This window comes from Dermacentor andersoni, chromosome 11 (assembly GCF_023375885.2).
Source record: "Dermacentor andersoni chromosome 11, qqDerAnde1_hic_scaffold, whole genome shotgun sequence".
NCBI lineage: Eukaryota > Metazoa > Arthropoda > Arachnida > Ixodida > Ixodidae > Dermacentor > Dermacentor andersoni.
In genome coordinates this window covers 105,437,459-105,459,746 of record NC_092824.1, presented here as the reverse complement: position 1 = coordinate 105,459,746, position 22,288 = coordinate 105,437,459, and the positions used below count along the sequence as shown (strand labels likewise).

General features: G+C 44.4%; 2 protein-coding genes and 1 long non-coding RNA gene across 3 annotated transcripts; 2 read left to right on the top strand and 1 right to left on the bottom strand.

Annotated features, from left to right (window-relative positions):
• Positions 1–931: 931 nt before the first annotated feature.
• On the bottom strand, positions 932–4,162 carry LOC126539276 (uncharacterized). The gene is made up of 3 exons (XR_007601274.3): positions 4,005–4,162; positions 2,329–2,449; positions 932–1,253 (listed from the first exon to the last, which is right to left on the bottom strand). It is a non-coding gene; the product is annotated as an uncharacterized lncRNA (long non-coding RNA).
• A 374-nt stretch (positions 4,163–4,536) lies between these two features.
• Positions 4,537–16,406, top strand: LOC126539269 (uncharacterized). The gene is made up of 3 exons (XM_050186054.3): positions 4,537–4,682; positions 8,959–9,296; positions 15,525–16,406. The coding sequence occupies exons 1-3, from the start codon at positions 4,669–4,671 to the stop codon at positions 15,800–15,802; spliced, it is 630 nt and encodes a 209-aa protein (XP_050042011.1). The 5' UTR covers positions 4,537–4,668; the 3' UTR covers positions 15,803–16,406.
• Positions 16,407–18,827: 2,421 nt separating this feature from the next.
• MFS16 (major facilitator superfamily transporter 16) lies at positions 18,828–22,029 on the top strand. Its single transcript, XM_050186029.3, has one exon. The coding sequence runs from the start codon at positions 19,213–19,215 to the stop codon at positions 20,800–20,802; it is 1,590 nt and encodes a 529-aa protein (XP_050041986.1). The 5' UTR covers positions 18,828–19,212; the 3' UTR covers positions 20,803–22,029.
• The last annotated feature ends 259 nt before the right edge of the window (positions 22,030–22,288 follow it).

The window sequence follows — 22,288 nt, the reverse complement described above, 5'->3', positions numbered from 1 at the left end:
AGTTATCTCATCCGCCCACCTAACTTTCTGCCGCCCCCTGCTACGCTTCTCTTCCCTTGGAACCTTGGAATGACCATCGGTTATCTTTCCTCCTCATTACATGTCCTGCCCATGTCCATTTCTTTTTCTTGATTTAAACTAAGATGTAATTAACTCGCGTTTGTTCCCTCGCTCAATCTGCTCTTTTCTTATCCCTTAGCATTACACCCATCCTTCTTTCCATAGCTTGTTGCATCGTCCTAAATTTAAGTAGACCCCTTTTCGTAACCCTCCACGTTTCTGCCCCATACGCGAGTAGGTGCTGCGTGAGGAAGCAGCACCTACTAAGTTCAAAATACAAGGCTGAACACTGAGCTGCCTGGGCATTAGTGTCTTCTGCTGGTCACAAGCGTCTCCTCTTAAACTGGCCTGCAACGCAGATATTGATTTCGTTGCATCAGAGCACACCAATTCAGCACTCTAGCCAGAATTCTGGTCAAGTGTACCAATTTCATGAAATATGCCTATGGAAAGTGGCAAGCTTTCACTCGTAGCGAGATCAATCAAGTTTGTAATCCAGGGGCCATATTTAGCAAGGAGCATGTTTGTTGTTCTTTACTCCTCCTTCAGAGGTAGCTTTGCCTCAGGTGCTCCTACCTTCATACACGGGAACAGAGAAATTGTTTAGTCGTCCCCAATGTGGTAACAAAACTTTGTGCGTCAATTTTTGTTAAAACCTTTTTTAAAGCTAGGACATACTAAATCAGAATTCTGTGTTTTACAATAACCAATATTGGGCCTTCTCTCATAAATGCAACAAATTTCATTCAAATTAGTTTAGGTCTTTCTGCATTTTACATGTATTTGAACCTGGAGGCAACGCTTCCTCTTAATTACCACTTCAGTGCTGCAAACGCAGGGAAACAGTTTTCACAACACACGAGCCAAGCTCAACAGGGTCTAAAAATAAGATTTAATAGTTTCTGACAGACATTCCCTGTGGGAAAGCTTTGAGCATTGATTTCACCACACCATGCAGTGCATGACATGATATGCGAACAAGGACACGGATTCGCCAGTTCCCCCGAGAGAGGCCATCAGGTCTGAACAACAAAGCCAAGGAGCACTGGAAGCTTTCAGTACTTGGGGAGGGAGACCACCTGGGAACACTTCGAGTACTGATGACGCCTTTAGGCGTGGCCAGCGGTCATCACAGCTGCTTCACAGGAGAACTGATGCAAGTCAGTGTCCATCAAAAATGGGAGCCAATCATCCTGGGAGATGAAAAGAGAAGAAAAAAAATAATTACACAGATCCAATGCACATGTTGGAATCCATGCGATGTGAAGCTTAAGAGAAGCGATTCATTGAATTCTATACAACTGCGACACATACAACTGTCTTGTCATCCCATGCAATGCCCAGTCTTATGCAATGTTTATCTATGCGCAGCACAGGTCACAACTTCAATTTCATGCAATGCTTACGTTCATGCAATACACCGTTCGCAAGCATTCTCGAAGTGCAAACCCCAATTCAGATGAATGCATAGTGCAACAACCCTGAACTTTAACAGGCAAGCATCAGATCATTCTAAATGCCTCCTCCTATGAACCAATCTTGATACTCTGTCATAACATGATACACTGTCTCACTCTGTTCTTGCTTTCATGTGGCTGCCAACACATTAGTGCGTCCAAGACCCGTGTGAAAGCACTCTAGTTAATTATTTTGTGAGCAACGTCGTCAGAAAAAGTCAGCAGGCCTTGCTCAAAGTCATGACATCATGATAATGTCAATGACAGTAGGTCCAACACTTCGAGACCGACCTTAGTTTTCAAACTAAGATGCCTTACAACTGCTGTACTTATTTAACGGAGTTGTAGGGGATCTGTAGTTAACAGCAAGTGGTTAAAATGCACAGCTGCTTGGCTTCATTAAAAAAAAATCAAATTCTGAGGTTTCTGGCACCTTGCGCTCAAATCAGCACAATGCCATAGCCACAAAGCTACCACAACGGGTTTGGCTCTCATACCGCAATTCGGATGTGCACTCTAAAGTAAGTAATTACTAAGGTAATTAGAGAAATTTTGCTTAACTAGTCAACACCACTATGCACTTTGTTATGCAAATATTTCAGCTTCAAGTAATCCAGCTGATGTGACTGAAGTGCGATATCTACCAGAGGAGATATTTAACATGTCTGTCTGCATTTATATAGATAACCTGGTCACCTCTTTATGGAGGCCTTAGCCTGTTGATGTACAGGGTGCATTCAAGATTTTTCCCTGCCATTTGTTTAGGACAATGCATATGTATTTGCAGACCTGAATTGGAAATGACACTCACCTTATTTTTCCTTTAGCCCCCCCAAACGGTGCTTTCAAATAAATATACGTCGATGGTGCATCTTCTAAATTCTTGAGTGAAAGTGGTTGCGTACATTTTTCAAAGGCCTGAAATGGTGTGACTGCAAGATGCAAAAAGAAAAAAGGACATTTTCAGAAAGCCCCCCTACTATCACGTCAGTTGTATTTTCTAATAAAGGTCCTTTTGGTGCACATAAATATTTTATCAAGCATTTTATTAAATGAAGCACTTAACCCTGTAACATCCAACATATCTGTGCTGAGACTGATTCATAAATATGTTTTTTAAGCACACGAAGCTTAACAACAAGCCCGTAGTTGCATTCCTGATATGCTGGAACCAAGTTCGAGCTGCCAATAGTTCAGCCAACAAACTATTATTTTTAATTGGATAATTACTTACTAATCAAGTTATAACTCAAATAATGTTTGTATTTTTGCATAAAAAATTGCTTTCCATGGGCAGAAATAAAGGTAAGCAAATTGTTTGTTTTCCATGACATGACTTGTTTGACATGACATGGAACTGTGTTCAGGCATTTCAATCGATTAGGCCATGATGAGGGTGTTTGAGCAAGGAGCTAATTTCTGCTAGATGAAACATGCTAAATAGGCCACACAACACAAACTGTTATACTTCTAGAGATTTTACACAAACCAGAGACCATATTACAAAAGAATTCCCTTTTCCATCAATTATGTTTCTATTATCCCCGTCACAATGAGTGGCCAACACTAGTGATAAGATAGCCATGGCATCCTACCAAACAATGACGAAGAAAAAAATGAATGAAAAGAGTTGTTGCATAATATGGCCCCAGTATTGAATCTCTCACATTTGAAGCAACAGCTTTGTCAGTGAACCATTTATGAGGAAGACTCCTTCAAAACACAAGCACGATAAAGACAGCTTGATTTTAGTACCTGTTTCAATGTGCAGTAATAGTCCCTGCAGCTAGTTTTGACAAGCTTAACATAAGTATAAAGTTTTCATAACTGCTAACACTTCTAGAAAATTAATCGCTTTGGTCCAATCATCAGCTAACTTCACAAAGCCTAAACACCACTACATTCCAAGGAAAATCGAAACAACTTGTTTACCTTTATTTCTGGCCATAGATAGTTCATTCTTTACATAAATGTGCTGAGCGAAATGTAATTATATAGTAATGATTGGTTTGACAAACTATTTACAACAGCCCATCAGAAACGCTACTGCAGGCTTTGCCTTAAATGTCTCACATTTAAATATATTTTTCTGGTATAAGACACAGCATTAAAGATATGATACACTGGGATTTGTTGGCTTAATTGAACAGTACTTTCTTAACCTGGCATGGACATGTTATCAAAGAAAGATTTCACAGAAGTTACACCAGTCAGAACTTTGCCACGGAGACAACGTGGCGCTAACACAGCAAACGCAGCTCGATGTTAACTATAACATACGCATGACCGCGATAATATTAAAAGCTAGGCAATCACGATGGAGTCATAAACAGCACTTTCAGAAAAAGAAAAAAAAGACTACATGGGTAAATCTAAGTTATTGCACATTGCGTCAGCAACGGAACACGGCTAGGTGTGCGCAGCTCAGCGCTTGTACGTTAACCATAAAAAAGGGCGTTATAGCCTATTCGAGTGCTGTCAACTTACCTAATTTGTGGGCGACATCGTCAAGACTTCGTCCCGGGTTGGGACATGTTGTGCCCTGCCCCTGCATACATCGCAGAGATGCCCAACCACAGGGGCGAAGGAAACGTGCCCAACCAGCTCAGATGCCTACGCCATGACGATGACGACGTAGATAAAGGCAACATAAAGGTGACGACATATGGTGACGATCGTGATGATGATAATGACCCTGACCACCGCGGAAGCGCTACTGGCGCTATAGCTATACCACCAAAATTTATTTTTGGGCGCCTGTCAACCAGCTGATGACAAACGGTACAGTCGCAGTGAGTACTGGTACACGAAGTAATTTGTAGGCTCAAAAATAACCATACCTTGTTTTTCATTTTTCACGTTCAGTTTTCTTAACGTATGTAATGCAAGCGCCTGAGCCGAGACCATGCAGCAAACGAAGCTTAAAATAAGCGTGGTAGTTACGTGCATGAACAAAACTACGGCTTTTACGATTACGATAAATTACACACATGTGGCTCGTCCCTCCATAATAGGAAGAAAAGTTTAGTAGATCCGAGCCAAGTCGGTAGTAGGCGTTTGTCAAGCCAGTTCATTTTTAATGTTCCACAGCTTCATTCTACGGTTCCGTTTATGAAAGCGCACGAAGTCGGTAACGCGCTGAAGCTTTAGCATGTCTGGTATCCCGTAAGTTGCGAACTGCGTAATCTTCGTTCGCCTGTGGACGTAGACCTTTATTGTGCTTGTGTCAAGTTCGGTATGCTATCGTTATGTTTCTGAGCGGTGGCGGTTCTTTCCTGGTAACCGAGTGCGCATGTAGTTTCGGTTTTGAAGCGACTGATTTTCAGCGACACTAAAGCTCCTCTATTCGTGTGTGGAGGCGACACAGCTGACCTACCTGGTAATCCGAGCACGCTTCCTTTCATGATTCTTTTTCGACATACCCAAACCACTTGGCTCCACTAAACGTTCTGGGAACGGTTTCAATTAAATACCTAGGGGGGGGGGAGAAAAAACAAAAAATAAAATAAATAAACGCCCGCTTTTATAGCCAGCTATTTACGGGCTTAATGTTTATCATTTCAGTAGTTATTAAACCTCTAAGAATCTGTAATCGCATTTTTACCTTCTCAACGTGTTGCGTAAGCTCCTGCATGGCTTGCTACTCGCGCATGCTTCCCTTTGTTTCATCATTTTTGTAAGTTCCCACTGTGTGTTCATTACGGTAACGGGGCATGAAGCTTTATGTGATTGTGCTGCGTTTGCGCGCCTAATCACTTACTAACACTCTAATTATCGTGTTTTTAACGAGGGATGACGTTATCTGCCTCCTTTTCATTAACTCTGATGTCACTGCATAATCCAAGAGCCGCAGCTTGCATTGTGTTGTTTTGTTGATCTTGTGTGTGATGAATCATTTATTGTCTATTCTTCACAGCATCCCACTGGTCTTCATAGAAGTTTGATCATTCCGTTCTCTCTTCGGTGGGAGAAGCTGCGGGTAAATAGCTGCTGCTGTCAGCAAGGAGTGTCAAAAATGCACATCACTGTTGCTCACTGTCATAATGTCCATGTTGCAAAAGGTGTGGAGGCTTCGAACTGCAGCTTCCTTTGCCTGCCCTGCTTTCCTTTCACATCAGTGTTGGGGCCATATGATTTCCACCCCAACAGAGACAATTCCCGCGAGGTTGCAGTCTGATTGGCCGAAACAGTACAATCAGACGAACTTCTTCAATGGCAACAAATGTCGGTGCTCTAGCTGCAATTGACGGTAACAGCAGGCAGCACATTCTCCCCAGAACTGCACTCCCAGATGCAACTCTTCTACGATCAGTACAGTGTGGAACATTACATTAGAAAGTCAGTCACCACAGCTGTTGCCGTAAAAATAATTCTAGAATAGCATTGCTTGCCTGTGTCAGACAATCATTTCTAAGACTGGTTCTGTTCAAACGAAGATAGGTTCACAGGAAGATTAAGACTTGGAAGCAATGAACACTGGTTGAACAAAGTATGTTTCTGAGGCCAATGTTTTGACAAGAGACTTGTCTTTGTTAGGGCAGATGAATTTTGTTGTCTGCTCCAAAAACATCCTTTGCTTGATCACTGTTGATGATTCTGTTCATGTGTGTTTCAGTTGGTTACAAAACTTTTGTGGCCTTAATGCAAGCTATCAACTTACTGAATTATCATAAGGAAGCGTTTCACAGGCCTTGATGCATAAAGGTATGTACACAGGTGTCGGCAAAAAGAAGAAGGCAGTGAGCGTACTGCTCGCATGCCTTCACCTTTTTGTAATATGTGAATTGATCTTGCAACATCCATTCTGTCAGCTGATCAGACTACGCACCCCTTGGGGACAATATCTGCAGTGATGGAAATCTTGATATGGCCCCAGGATTTTAGCTAGAGTGATGTGCAGTGTTGCATGTCAGTTTGTTCATGCATTGTGGTGCTATCTTGAGCTTGCAAACAGGCATGCAGAACGCTTGTACTCACAGAAATGAGGCATGATGTGGATTCGCTCTCCTGCCTCACATTCAATATGTTTGTGGCGACATTTCATGACAGAAGTGAGCTAACCAGACTTGCATGCTGTGGGTCGCTACCGTTACGCATTTCATCACTGATATGGAAACAGCCACTCCCGGTGCCGTTTTGAGCTGAAGCAGGTTTCGTATGAAGCATGCTTCCACCTGCTAAAATGAAGCATGACCTAAGCTAGCTGATGTGTCTAATTGAAATGCATGCTTCACATCTAAACTGGCATTGCTCGCGTTTTGTGCATATTGAAAATGCACTTGTACAACTTGTGTGCATGGAGCAAGGTAAAAAAGACTACAAGGAGGCATAATGTCAGGCAGCTAGCTTCATCTAAGCAACTTTCTCCAACATCATACATTTTCTTTTTCGGGGCTCATCTGCACGTGAGGGCCTATTTCGCATCAGTCTTTCAATTATATTTTTTCTAACTAGGCTTCAAAATTACCATGTGACGTTTCCTCCAAATATGAATGGAGGACTTATGTTTCAAATCAAAGCATTAACTTTCGGAGTTTGATATTTGCTTACTTCTAATATTCATGTACGGGCCAGTTTTCGTACACCTCCTTGAAATCCTTGAATACCCCTGAATATCGGAAAGTATATTCAAAGGCCCTTCAAGGTCCTTGGAAATAAATCTGCTCCTTGAATACCCTGAAAACTGATGTTGAGGGGTGACTTTTGAACACTGAAAATAATAAGCTCTACATCGGGCTCATGACATGGACACTGTCTATTGGAAAATGATACTCTGTTACCTTTTCAGAGTATGAATAAGCGATGCAATGTGACATCTCCGCAGTTACAAATAAAAGGCTTGTTTAAATTACGCTTGCCATCATAGAGCTAGACGAAGCCAGATCGAGTGACCAAGCCGTAGATTTTTCTTGTTTCTGTTTTTTTTGCTAGTTCACACCGCAGCCATCGTGGCTCCATTGTTGAGCCCTATATTCTCTAGAAACTCTTACATAAAAGTAAGTTACAGGCCTTTGGCTTTAATGTGACAACTATCTCCGGCTGAAGCTGGACACCACGAACCATCATGCTAGGAAACAATAGACATCATTAAATGAGAAAGTCAACCTTGGAAAGCGACCTGAAGAGCTTGAAGTGTGTCCCAACTCAGCAGCTGCTTAGCTGCAAGAAATTGCAGCCAAGTAGAAGGGTCTTTCACTATTTTCTTGTGTATGTGTACAAGGAAGTTTTGTTTCCCCATCCTTGTTTTTTGCCCTTTGGCATTTTTGAAATCGTTTAATTGTCCTTAATCAAGGAGGAGGCCAACAGATGGAACAGAACACAGCGGTACAGAAGTTACATAAAACCGGGGATAAAGTGCCTCAGAAAAGCTGCCCTGCATTTTGACAGGTGGACCTATCTTTGTCCGAGCATTTATTCAAATGTTCTGTATGAACCCTGATAGGTTGAGTGGTGGCATTTCGTGACAAAAGTGAGCTAATTAGACTTGCATGCTGTCGGTAGCTACCATTACGCATTTCACCGCTGATATGAAGCATGCTTCCACTTACTAGAATGAAGCATGACCTAAGCTTGTCCATGTGTCTAATTTAGAGGCATGCTTGAGACACACTGGATCCTGTCTACTGCAGAAAAAGACCTACACTTGCTGTTTAGATAAACTTGAAGGCAACTGTACTATTTCTGGCATTGCGCTAGCCATTCACTTTTCGTGCCTTTGGTAGGCCGAGATGATAGCACATTGGCTTTTTTTTTTTTTTTTAATAATGTCACATAAGCATCGAAAGCTCTTACTGAGCTGCATGTTTAACAACTTCATGACTGTAAGCCTCACTTAGCAAAAGCTGTCTAAGCCAGTTTGGCACCTTTTCTAGACAAAGTCGCCGGGTTGTGGCCCTTAATGTTTCTAAGTGATGATAGTGATGAATTACTCAGAATCGTGTCTCACGTTCCTCGAGTGGCAAGTCAATGGTTAGAATGTGAAAAGGGGAAAAAACAATACTCTGAAATAAGATTGGATCTCAAGCAAGTGCTTTGCCTAGAAAAGCAGTTTCGGTACACCTAGATAGCTCACCAATTTCTTCAGTCTTTTAGAATTAGCAACAAATGGAGGCCCATTTGTATCCTTTGGGATGAAGTGGGGATTAAGCATGGAACTCGGCCAAAGTCAAAGTGCCTTGAGGAATTTCGTCATGGCAGTTAGCTGTCTACTTGCATCTCAAAAAAAGTCACTTAGACTTACAGAAACTGAAGCTATTGTTAATGTCTCTTATGTTTGCTAAACTTATAGAGTTCCTTGCTATGTTACCAACTTGCTTCTACTTCACAAAGTTGTAAGCTGTGCTTATTGGGATGTGCATGCATGACTGAGCAAGCTGCCAAAACAAAAAGAACGGCTGGTTTCACTTCTACGTGACATCGCTGTCTCTAATTTCTCTTTCAGTCTCTGTGGGAAGCGATCTTTTGCAGAAATGAACGCGTCTGCCTACGCCTGCACACCGTGCGGGAAAACGTTCACGGGGCCAGAGCCGTACAACCAACACATAGCGTCGGAGAAGCACAAGAAAAAAATTCAAAGTGGGCCTGTCTTCCTGTCGAGCCTTGTGTGCGAGCCATGCCAGATGAGCTTCACGGGACCTGCTCCAATGCGAGATCATATGGCAAGTCCGAGCCATGCCAAAGCCATGGCAAAGCACCAGGTGTTGAGGGGGCAGGCGCTGCTGACTTCAGCGGTGGAGACAACGTCCATTAGGCTAGCCAGTTCCAGTGGCAACAAAAGCAGTAAGTGCGGCACCACCACAATTTCAGGTCACTCTCAGTTAATTCAAGTTAATAGGGGTGCAAATGGAATATTCCTGGGGCTGTTCAGTTGAGGATTAGTTAATAAATTTAATAAACAGAGGTAAATACAACTTGTCATATTGCATACTTCAATCAGTGGTATGAGTCTTGATTTCAACGGATGGGCATACCCTATGATTATTTCTTGCAGGTGTTTTTCTTTTGTTTGAAAACATGTTGCTATTCAACTAAATTGCATTTTGGCAATTATTGCTCAGTAGTTAAAGCTACTCTTTGCCAAGTAGTAGAAGATGCAACCTTTTAAACTTGTGTTGCACAAACATTTTGGGCAGCCCTGTCCGAGTTGGTACTTGTATGTATTGCAAGGGAAATTTCGGATAAGTCACGGTCTATGAGCCACCACTTCAATATAAGTAATTCTTTAAAGGGACCCTGAACCACCTGCCAGGCTTGGTGACAAAACAATGTCCGCGGGTTGCAAACGCTGCTGTGAACATCTCAGTCAAGTTTTGCTGCGGTACGCGGTACGTGGCGTTCGCAAGCGCATTGCGAAGTCACCTTTCTCTCAAACGCTCTCTTCTGAACAGAAGGCCTTGCCCTCACTCTCTTCTGGACGCTTTATATCATCAATGGCCGCTTTATTGTGTCATTCCCATAGACGGCTACTATTGACCGATAGCTGATGTCAAGCTGCGGTCAGCTGCATGGCGCAGATACCGCGGCTGCCGCGGGGGGCCGCCACGAGTCCACTGGCTAAGTATACTGCGGCTCGCTGAGGACAGCCGTGTTTGGCTCATGTTTAGCATGTTGTACGCACCAAAGGTGGAAGTCATGGCGTCTAAATGCCATGGTGATGTTTAGAAGGCGGAGGGTTGTGGGTGCGCCCCTCTGCGCCATAGCCTTCACATTGCAAGGCATTGAAGAAGGAAAGGGAGCACAGTGGAGGCCATGTTTGATTGCCAATAACTCTGCTTCTGCTGAACGCATTGAAGTACTTTTTGTGGCAAAGTATTGCTGAAATAGCTTATTTTGACTTAATGCCTTTCTCCGCTTCTATAAAAATTGGTTCAGGGCCCCTTTAAAGGGTGCTGAACCACCACCCCTTGGGTTTAGTGAAAAAATGCAGCATGCGGATAGCATGCGCTGCTGTGAACATCTCAGCCAAATTTTGCAGTCGTGCGCGTTGTGTGGAACTTGCAAGCAGAGCGTGAAGTCGCCCTTTTCCCAAACACTCTCTTTACAACACAACCCTTCTCACTCTTTTCGGGTGGCTTTATTTCGTAATATAGCAGATTCCCATACATGGCTGTTATTGGCCAATAGCTGACATCAATCGAGAAGGCTGTTTGGATCAGTGTGCTTCTTCCTAGTGTTACTGTGTATATCTATTGCTGGAGTAAGTGAAAACCTGCTTTCGAATTTCAATAAAAATTGCACACTTCAGGAAAAAGCAGACTATCGTCTACTCGCGCTCGGCCGCAGCCACCTGTGTAGGAATTAAACTTTGGCCACCCTGCTTATCAGTGTCACAACCGTCAGGTCTCGCTAATTTTGACCAGCTTTAAACAATCAACTAGCCTCAAACCACGTAAAACTTCAGGCCAGACCACATGCACACTTGCCAGTGCGTGCCAACTCCTGGCTGCTCGTGGCTAGATGCCTTGGCAGACTTTGCTTTGTATTAAGCTATTGATAGAACTTCAAAATTTGCAAATTGGTTGTGGCTACTATTCGTCGTTCAAGCTGGTGCAGTACAAAGCCTGTCTGCATAATGTAGCATGACCAGACTTATAAGTGCAAGAGCGAACTCAAGACCTGTCGTGCTCAAAGCAAATGTAATACATACACACTTCAGTTGCCTGTAGCTGCGGTCTGCTGTGTGGTATAGATACCGCAGCCACCGCGGACTGCCACGACGAGACTGTTAGTAGAGCATGCTGCGGCTCGCTGAAGACAAATGTGCTTGGCACATTGCAGGTGCCAAAATTGGAAATAGTGGCATCTGCGTGAACATCCAAAATCAAATACGAACTATGCACCGCAGTGACGTTGAGTAGGCAGAGCATTGTAGGCATGCCCCACTCCACCACAGCCTTCGCAGTGCAACGAGGCATTGAAGGAGGAACGGAAGCACTGCGAAGGGGATCATGCATGACCTTTGATTGCCAATAACACCGTTTCTGCTGAACGCATTGAAGTACTTTTTGTGGCAAAGTATTTGTGAAAGTGTCTATTTTAACTTCGGTAAAAAGTGGTTCAGGGCCCCTTTAAAGACAATGCAGCAGAGAGAAATTAGTTTTTCTGGCAACACATCTCTTTTTTTTTTTTTATTTGTGGCAGTGGGTGTCAGGTATTCTGCACCAGTCGACAAGAATATCTTTAAAGGGCCCCTCACCAGGTCTGGCCATTTTGAGCTGACAAACGCAGAGCATACATTGAGTGATAACGATCCTGTCTGCAAAGTATTACATCGCTATGCACCATGGAAAGACCTGAAATTTCAAACCGAATGCCATTTTTCCTTCTCCTTGCGGCCGCTGCACTCCAAGCCGGACGGTGACGTAGTCGTGCTCCTGCGCCGATGTAGTCATGTCCCCAGTGTGACGTCGCTTGTGGTGACACGTGACTTCAAGAATTATTCAAGACAACATCTGTTATCTGTGTGATCTGTTGCTTGAATTGACGAATTCAAGTTTAGAGAAATAATAAAACACACAAAAGGAATGTCTGCATGTTTTTTGTTTTACGTCGCACCGAAGGAAGAGAGATGTACTTCCGCTTCGTCTGCATGTTGCCACAGTCGTGCGGTCACGTGCGTGGGTACTGAAACTATGCCATTTTCTACCGTGCTCCTGCACGTGATCATCTTTTGTGATCTGCTTGTTCTGCCTCAGTATTCGTGTCGCATTGAATCATACTGCTAGTCATGTGTCCTTGTGCACAGCGCGCAAAATCGTGCGCTGCGTGAACGAGACAACAGTTCGCGTGCGACGCCATCAGAGGAAATGCATAGCGCCGGAAAAAAATAATAATAATAAGTGAAGAGAAAAAAATATGAAAGAAGGTGGGGCCTGTGATATATGCGTCACTCGATCCTCGAGTTCTGGTATGGGAGAACGCAGGGAAGGAATTTTGCTTGCGAAGGCTAGACTGGGCGAGTGGAGAGAACATCTTGCTTGGCAGTGGAGCCGAACTGCTGAAATCATGGTATCGCGGCACCTAAATATTGCTATCTCAGCTATTAATGAGCCGATTTGAAAAATTTGGGGGGCAGAACGCTCTAGAGGACACGTAACAACTTCCAGCGTAAAACGAAAATTTGCTATGGAGTCTGGTTAGGGGCCCTTTAACTATAGTTCACTGAGGGCATGTCCATTTGAGTAGGAATCCTGAAATTGGCACCAGTTTTGCAAACCTGCATTTGATGGCAGAAGAGGACTGATAGGTGCACACTGTAGGTCTTAGTCGTTTATTGTAATGGCTTGGCTAATGTTAGCAGGCACATCTTGTATATAGAGTTCCTGCCACCATGGTGATTGAGTGGCCATCACGTTGTGCCGCCTGAGCACGAAGTCGAGGGTTCAATTGCAGTGAGGGTGGAATGCAAGAAATACTCGCTTTGGGTGCACATTAAAGCAGTATACTGACACACATTTCTACTATGTATTCCTTTACTTGATTCCCTTCTTGTTAAGCTGGATATTTTTGTGTTATGAACTTTTTTTCCCTTCTACTGTGCACGTCCCGCTCCTGCTCAAGGCCTTCTGTGAAGGCTGGCAGTAATTCTGGGGAAAGAAAAACGTTTTCCAAGTTGTGTAACAACTACCGCATGCTTATCGCACATAAAAGAATGCAGGTTGGTAAACGTGTAGTTTAATACTAAAAGTCATTCCAAAACGCCATGCCTGGTCTGACCTACATTATCTTGACATAATGACGCTGTTTGCTGATGTCATGTAATAATAAAGCTAGGTACGCTATTGTTGCTTGTTCATAAAAATAGAATGGTGCTTTGCACTTTTGTTCTGGCTGCCTGCATGAGTAGTCGCCATAGTGTCCACAGGAACAAAGCGAGCCATGGCATCACAAGTCATAACACATTCACCTCTTGGGTGCTGAAACCGAAACTGGCAACTATCGATCCTTTTGTGTGCCAGGATCCGCCACTCTGTGCATCCAACAAATATCACAAGATTTTTTAGCTTTACCATGCCACAATTTACAACAAGAAAAGTGCAGTAGTTCCCCGGCTAACATGGCTACCCATACGTATATAGGTACTTTCAAAAGTCGGGGCCTACGATATAAATATAACCACAACAACAACAAAACGCCTTTGTGAATATGCAACAGCAAGCAAAAAAGAAAAGTTCTGGTTTATTGATCATTATTCAGTAGAAGAAATGCAAAAATCAGGACATTTGGCCATGCCAAGTCAGGACTTTTACTCAAAAGTTGCGAATTTAGCACTAAATTTAGGACATTTGGCAACCGTACTTATACTTAAACCTAGTTTAATCTTCAATAGAAGAAGCTAAGGCCCATGCAGCGAGTGATGGAACAAAAAGAATTATAGGCATAATCTGGAAAAGGTTGAAACACAAAAAACACGGGGCCACAACGAAGAGGATATGAACAGAATGGGTGCTGCTAACAACTGCGAAGGTTTTCTTTTTTTCATAACTTTTTTTCACCACAGCAGTACACAACTCCCATGCACCCAAAATCTCGAGTATAGCCAATATTCTTATTCAAAAGAACTTGGCAAGTTTTGAGGACTTTCACAGCTGCCACAATGGCCCAAATGCGAGAAAATACCTTGAAATCGGTGGGTTCTGAATACCATCTCTTTCAGTATCTACCTATAGTTGACTGCCTCTGATGTAATAATTACAAACAAAGCAGCATTCTGCACTTCTGAAGATAGAGAATCTTTCTTGTTTTACAAGAGTTAAATCAATTTAATGACAGCGACCTGTAGTTGTTAAGAATGATTCAAGTTAGCAAGGGCATGCTTTGTTTATGACACAGAGATGAAGGCTGGAAACTGTGTTGCAGACAGTTGCACTCTGCTTCAGTCCACGGTGATTTGCAATACACAGAAGCCTCTACTGTGCCTGCAATACACTGTGCCTTCTACTGTGCAGAAGGCACAGTAGAAGGCAGTTGCAGAGGTGTAGTTCAAAAAATTACATCATAAAAATATGCAAAGCAGTATTAAAAATAAAATCTGGCATTTTAGGGACCAAAACCACAATCTGATTATGAGGCACGCTGTTGTGGAGGACTCAGGTTTAGTTTTAAGCACCTGGGTTCTTTAATGTGCGCCCATTGCATCGTACACAGCTGCTTTTGCATTTCGCTCTCATCGAAATGTGGCCACTATGGCCAGTATTTGATCCTACGACCTTGTGTTCAGCAACACAATGTCATAGCCACTAAGCCACCACGGCGTGTTCCTGTCAATGTATGTGTGTGATGGGAAGGGCGGGGGGAGAAGCAGAAAAAGAGAAAAGGTCCTACAAAACATAACCATGCGTTTTGCTTTTCAAAATGACAATAGTAGTATGCGTGCAAAATACTTGTATGTAGCATTATTTGTTACATTGTCAACAATCCTAAAATATGTTTTCGTTACGAGGCATGCAAGCATCAGTAGTTAACAATTATAAAGAATCTGCGCCATTTACTGGAATTCGAGGAGTGGAATTGACCAGTTCAGCCATTCCAGGATTAGGAATGGCCCAGCTCTCACTATTCTGAGGAGTTAAAGGAGGTGGAATTCATGGGTACTTCCACTTGCAGAATAGAGTTAGAATGGAATGGAAGGCCCTGGCCACTCTGCAACTGTGATATGATCCCCTTTGCCTCCGCCGACTTCTCTCGAGGGAATTCATCACATTTACATCTTAAGTCACTTTGCTGGGTGTTGTGCAGCCGAACCTTGTAACGAAGTTGTATCTGATGCAAAAAAGAAAAAGCTTCATTGTATCCTATATTTGTTATACCATATTTGTTATGTTAGGCTGTAAGAGCAGTGAGACAGTTTGTTATTATATCTGATAATCTGTTATATCCGTTCTCATTGTATCGAGGTTTGACTATACTTATTGCAATATCTGTGTGTATATCTTTGATTGCTGGCTGCTTTGGTAGTTGATTGCTTGTTCACTCATACCATTTGAAACTGCTGTTATTTGCCTGCAGGTTACCTGCAGTGTGAGGTATGCAAAATCCCAAGTTTTCCATGCGCCAAGGATGCCTTTGACCACTACGAGTCGGACGAGCACAGGAACCGCAAGCAAGCTGTGCAGTTAGGCATCGAACCGTCAACTTACCGCCCCGTCGGATTTGTCCAGTCTTCCGCCGTTAACACTCAAATGGTCGAAATACCAACGAAATTACCCACATCAGTGCTGGTCTGCAAAGCAGAGGAAAGTTTTGAGGATTTCTGTAGGAGAAATAACCTCTTGTTTCTCGTGTGACGTTACACCAAGCAATAGCTGAGATCAGCTGGCTCATTCTTTTGGTTTGTTGTTTGTCTGTTTTTATGATGCACACTTCAACAGATAGCCGTTTTACCTCACTGCCACTTGGGCAACGAGCCTGTGGTTGGACTCAACAAGCGTTGCTTAAACGTGGTATGAGCGCATGTGAGTGGTAAAGTATATATAATGTGCACATTGTTTGTTGTGTACCCAGGACTCACTTGACACTGGCAAAGTTGTACGTTATCGCTACTTCACGCTGTCTCTGTCATTTGGGCTTGTAACACTGAAGATGTTATAAATAATTATGCAAAGTTGTTTTATTAGGATAGATCAGTTTTTGTTTACTCTGTTCACGCTTCGGAAAGGGGCATGTACAGCAACATTTTCAGTGAGTCTCAGTGGCTTATAATTACTTTCATACTCGCCAACTCTCCTGAATCTTTCGTAAGGTGTAGAAATTTGGGCTCGTTCTACAGTTTTACAAATTTTGCGTCGGGCATTAAGAAAAACATTCTGTCTGTAAAATGGCTTTAAAGGCATTGAAGGATGCGGCGGTGTAAGGTTGCAAAAAATATGCATTAAAAGATTTGTGATGATACTTCTGCCACCCGTATTGCTGTAACACACTTTTCATTGCACTATCTTAGGTACAGTGCTCTGCAATTGAGACGCGATACTTAGACAACATGGTGGCTCACACTTTTTTGTGCCACTGGTGGACGCTGGTGACACTGAGATTATGCATTTTTGCGTCGCATGAAAGCAATCGACTTTTTGGATGCATCGTAGCTGCATTCAGCCTCCTCAGCCATCACCCAGGGATCACCAGTGGCGCAAGAAGCGCCGGCCACTATTCTGTCTGAGTAGTGCATTTCAGTTGCTGAGCACTCTACATCTGGCAGGTACCATTGTGATGAAAATAAAAATCAATTCGCTGGGTACTTGCTTTGACCTAGTTTAATCAGTCAAACACCAGAAGCAACCTAAATTGGCAACACCGAAGCTGCTGATCTAAAATCTCATCGTCTGCTGCTCCTACACTCTTAAACTAAATTACACCCTTTGAGTCGTATCTTGCCACACAACAATAATCGTCATTTGTCTTGTCCACATTTCCTTTCTTTAACGCTGCGAGCCCGGCACTTCCAAGTCACGAACGAAATGCATGTTATGAGCATGCTGGAGCATTCTCAACAGGAAAGTAGCAAGCGCAGCATTTTCAAAAAAGGACACGCGACCAAGACAGGTAACACTCGTTGTGTGGCAAGATACGACCCAAAGGGTGTAAATTTATTTAAGAGCGTAGCTTGCTGCAGCTTGTGAGCTGCGCGTAAATGTGAATCATTGTACATGAAGTGCTTGTGTATCCCAAAAAAGATGTGCGCTCATGGTATGGTATGGTAAAAGTTTTAACGAAGTCCTGCAGATCGTGAGTCTTCACGAAGCGTTCCGCATTGTGGGCCTGCTGGACAGCCCAGAGTTGGTCAGCCAGAAGAGAGCCGCGGAGAACCGCCTCCAATGGCTCATGTTTAAGGGAAATGCTATTGCTCCTTGTCATGTCCATGGGACTTTTACAAATTTTTATGGTCACAGGTAGGCAAGTATGTACTTTGTATGAGACTTATGTGCGCTGAGATTGGTTACTGAAGTGTTTATGTGAAAGTCCTTGTATGTCTGCACTTGAAGGTGTGGCATAGCTCGTGGAGATGCGCTAACATCTTCTAGCTCAAGCTGCTGGCTGGAGATTTTTTAGACTATTTATCCTTTTTTTTGCCCACTACGGTGGCTTAGCGGCTCTGGTGTTGCGCTGCTAAGCACGAGGTCGCGGGATCGAATCCCGGCCGAATTTATGATGCAGACTACAGTGTAATGGCAACAAAATGCAAGAACACCTGTGTCCCGTTCAATGGGGGCAGGTTAAAGACCCCTGGTGGTAGAAATTAATCCAGAGTCCCTCACTAGGGCTTGCCTCGTAATCAAATCATGGTTTTGGCATGTAAAGCCCCAGATTTCAATTCATTCAGACACTTCAATAGCATTTCATGGTAAAACCATATGGAGAGAGACACATTGCCGCTCTCACGTTCGTCCGCTGTGCATTTGCATAAATTTTGTGCGTATTTGCAAGAATCGTACTCGAACTACACTCTTAAGCAGAATTACACCCTTTTGCCACACAATGATAATCATGCATCTGTCTTGTCCGCATTTCCTTTCTTTAACGCGGCGAGCCCGGTACTTGCCAGTAATGAACGGCATGCGGGTTATCAGCCTTACATAGCATTCCCGACAGGAAAGTAGCGGGCGCAGCGTTTTCAAGAAAGGAAACGCAAGCAAGGCAGATTACAATTATAGTTGTGTGGCAGAGATACACCCCAAAGGGTGTAAATTGCCTAAAAGAGTAGGATGAGCGAGGATTCAAGCTGAAGGGCTCGATTTTATTTCTCTCTTTCTCTCTCTCTCCCGGCATTAACCTTACGAAGCCAACTGACAAAGACGCCGGGCTAGTGTGTCATGTTTGCAGGATGTTTGCAAGTTTGGTTCGTCATCGGGGAGCTGTATACACGCTTATACAAAGGTACACCCTTTGGGGTGTTTATCTGCCACACAACAATCGTCATGAACAACAATCGCCATCTGCCTTGCTTGCGTTTCCTTTCTTGAAAACGCCGCGCCCGCTATACTTTACTGTCGGGAATGCAATGTCATGCTGATTGTAGGAAACTCTATGATGCTGATAACGCGCATGCCGTTCGTTACTGGGAAGTACCGGGCTCGAAGCGTTAAAGAAAGGAAATGCGGACAAGAGAGATGACATTTATCGTTGCGTCGCAAGATACAACGCAAACGGTGTCATTTTGTTTTATAGTGATATCGCAACCGTAAAGGCCGCATAGTCGGTTGCATGATCAGGAAATAAACGCGCATTCATCGTGTACCACAACGGCCGCGCGGCGCGCACCACACTGAACAAAATTTCAAGTGGCTTTAGTGGAAAACAGTAGACGTAAGCGAGCAACAATGTGCCGATCGTCGCGTCCTCTTGCGGCTTTTTTTTTTTTCATTAGTGCTTTGCTCATTTTTATGCTGCGCATTTCATCACAAGTTATTTACTCTCTACCTGCTCCTTACGTCACGTATTTTAAGTCTGTTTCGTTATGAGTTCGGTCTTCGTGCCGTGCGCAGCTAACCAGCTGACAGTGAGCTGCGAGCCCCACAATCCCACGGACGGACGGATAGATAACCGCGAATGACCGCAATCAGCCGAGCCCCCTAGTCGGTGGTTATCGCGGCGAAAAGCGATGTCAGTCCTCCTCGCGATTGTGACGGACTAGAAATCGAGAGGAAGCAGTCGGCGGCATCACTCGCGCCCGAAAGGCAAGCAGGAGCAGCGGCGGCGGTTCATGACAGCATCCAACAAGCCGATGGCGTCCGCTCCGCTAGGACTTCGGCTGGTGCAGCTGGCGCTTCGTAAGTGCTGCGCTTCGATTACGGCCGAAACGAGGCTCGCGTGCTACCGCGGCTTCGTGCTCGTCTCCACTTTCTTGGCGTACACATGCTACCACATGACGCGGCGGCCTCTGAGCGTGGTCAAGTCCGTGCTACACCAAGACTGTCGGTACGCGAGGCCCGACGCCTCGATCGTCGTCACCGAGAACAACAGTCGAACGTGGTGCGACTGGGCCCCTTTCGACGGTGACAACGCACCGCATCTCTTCTCCTACCTCGACTCCATCTACCTCTTCACGTACGCCGCGTGCATGTTTGCGAGTGGTTTCATCGCGGAGCGGATGCACCTACGCTACTTCCTCGGACTGGGCATGCTTCTCAGCGCGCTCACCACGCACGTCTTCGGCATGGGCCACAGCCTGGGCATCCACTCGTTCGCCTTCTACTTCGTGGTGCAACTGCTGGGCGGCGCGTTCCAAAGCACGGGCTGGCCCAGCGTCGTCACCTGCGTCGGCAACTGGTTCGGTAAGAAAAAGCGCGGCCTCATATTCGGCGTGTGGAACGCGCACACCTCCGTGGGAAACATACTGGGCGCCTACATCGCCGGGATGTTCGTCACCTCTGACTGGGGCCTTTCGTTCATCGTCCCCGCCGCCATTTGCGGCCTCGTCGGCGTCTTCGTCGTGCTCTTCCTGACGCCGTACCCTGAAGAGGTCGGATGTGACACACCGCGGCGCAATTCGGCGTCGTTGCAGACGTCGCTCTCTTCCGCGGTCGTCCGGCCGTCGTCTTTGGCGTCCAGCGAAGGCGAGGAGGACGACGCGAGTGGCACCCTGGGCGAAGACGAGCAGCGATGTCTACTGGAGAGGCGGCTCAAAAGTGAAAGCGAGAAAAAAGCCGTCACCTTCTTGCAGGCCCTGGCCATCCCGGGAGTGCTCGACTTTTCCCTGGCACTCTTCTTCGCAAAGCTCGTCAGCTACACCTTCCTCTTCTGGCTCCCGTTTTACATTCACGCGTCCACGTCGTTCGACTCCGAGGACTCGGCCTTCATATCGACCATCTTCGACTTTGGAGGCATTGTAGGTGGCATCCTGGCGGGCTACGTTTCCGATCGCTCTGGCGCGAGCGCCTCTACCTGCGTGGTCTTCCTGATAGCCGCGATCCCCATGATGTTCGTCTACGAACACTTTGGCAGCGTCAGCCTGGTCATGAATCTCGTCCTCCAGAGCATAGCGGGTCTGTTGATCAACGGCCCGTACGCGCTCATCACAACTGCCGTCTCCGCAGAGCTCGGCACGCATCCGACGGTGTCCGGCAGCTCTAAGGCACTGGCGACGGTGACTGCGATCATCGACGGTACAGGTTCCGTAGGTGCTGCAGTGGGTCCTCTGCTAGCGGGACTAATTCTGCAGTACGGCTGGAACACTGTCTTCTACATGGTTATGGCGTCGGATCTTCTCGCTGTGTTGTGCCTTCTTAGGGTTACCAAACATGAGTTCCAAAGACTGAAATCTCGGAAAACGGCTGGAGCGCCTGTCAACTAGGGACATTCCTAGCCAGCCTGTTTGTTCATAGTCAGCAAAGACTGATCATATAATGTGGCTGCTGTTGTTTGGAGCCAGAATGACTGTTTTAAGCACAGGAGTTTTAGAAATTCCATGCGTGGGAATATCATTGCCTTTTTGTGACAAATTTATACACTGTCAAGTAGCCTGTGCTTTATCACAAGTGAGACAGACAGGCCTTGATTGGCTTCCAGAGGAGCAAGCAGGTGTATGTTGCACATCACCAGAGGAATGTACATATATATACATAGTATACTTATACATCAGTGCTTGTGGTATGTGCAACTGACTATACATTCCTTTTTTTAGCCATATGATCATTTTTCATCTTCAGTTGCACACAACAAACAGCTCTGAGGTTGTGCCTGCATATTCTTTCATTTAGTTTTTAAATTAACCAGTACGGTGGATATGTGAGTGGTTAAATCAATGTGTGCATCAAAGAAATTAGCTATGTAAGAACCAATTAGCAATATTGACAGAATGAAACATGTCATTGCACCATAAGATTGTACAATCACTCATCTCATCACACCTATTTTCCTTATTTAGGCAGCTTATCCTCAAGAGGCTACACTGCAGGTTGGAACAAATTTCACTCCACAGTGCTAAAGACATTTTTGCAAGCATGAGTATTTGTAAAAAGTTTTAGTATTTTTATCCATGACTGTGTACTGGGATGACCAGAAAAGTTTTCTTTTTTTATGCAAGCATGACTATTTGTAAAAAGTTTTAGTATTTTTATCCATGGCTGTGTACTGGGATGACCAGAAAAGTTTTGATATATGCTTATCAGAAGGGAGGGCACTTTCTGACCCACCATCAGGAGATTAGACAGGGCACATTGACATATTTCAAACAATTCACAATAATCCTTAGGACAGGCATTAGCAATTGTACTAGTATGTGCTTTGTAAGCAAAGATATAAGAGGTGGACAACCTTTTCTGGTGACCATAGTACACATGCTGCCAGCAGTATTGCTGACAGAAATGTTCCTTGTAATATAAAAACCTGTCTTCCGGTGACTGCCGAAACTGCACCGGCATTTCACTGCCAGTAGGCAGATCATGTGCTTATGTGATGTTGTGACACCCAAATACAGCGTGGAGGGAAAAGATCTGAAAGCCACTATTGTTAGTGTTGTGAGCGCTGTACACAAGGTGATTGTCGCAGTTATTAAATTACAATTTCGTATATTGTGTCATTTCTGCACATTTTTTACAAGTGTGACAGCAGGCTTGCTGAACTTGGATGCATAAGATACGACTTGACGCAGTGAAAATGTACAAGGACAAAATGAAACGCACCTTGACCGCATTTAAGGATATTGCTGCTTGTTTGAAGACTGCTGGCTCTTGTGTGGCTTCAGCGCAGTCTAGCTTGCACAGGATATTATATATATATATATATATATATACACGTATCGGCTCATAACTAGCAAGCATCAAAATTGCGAGTGTGTA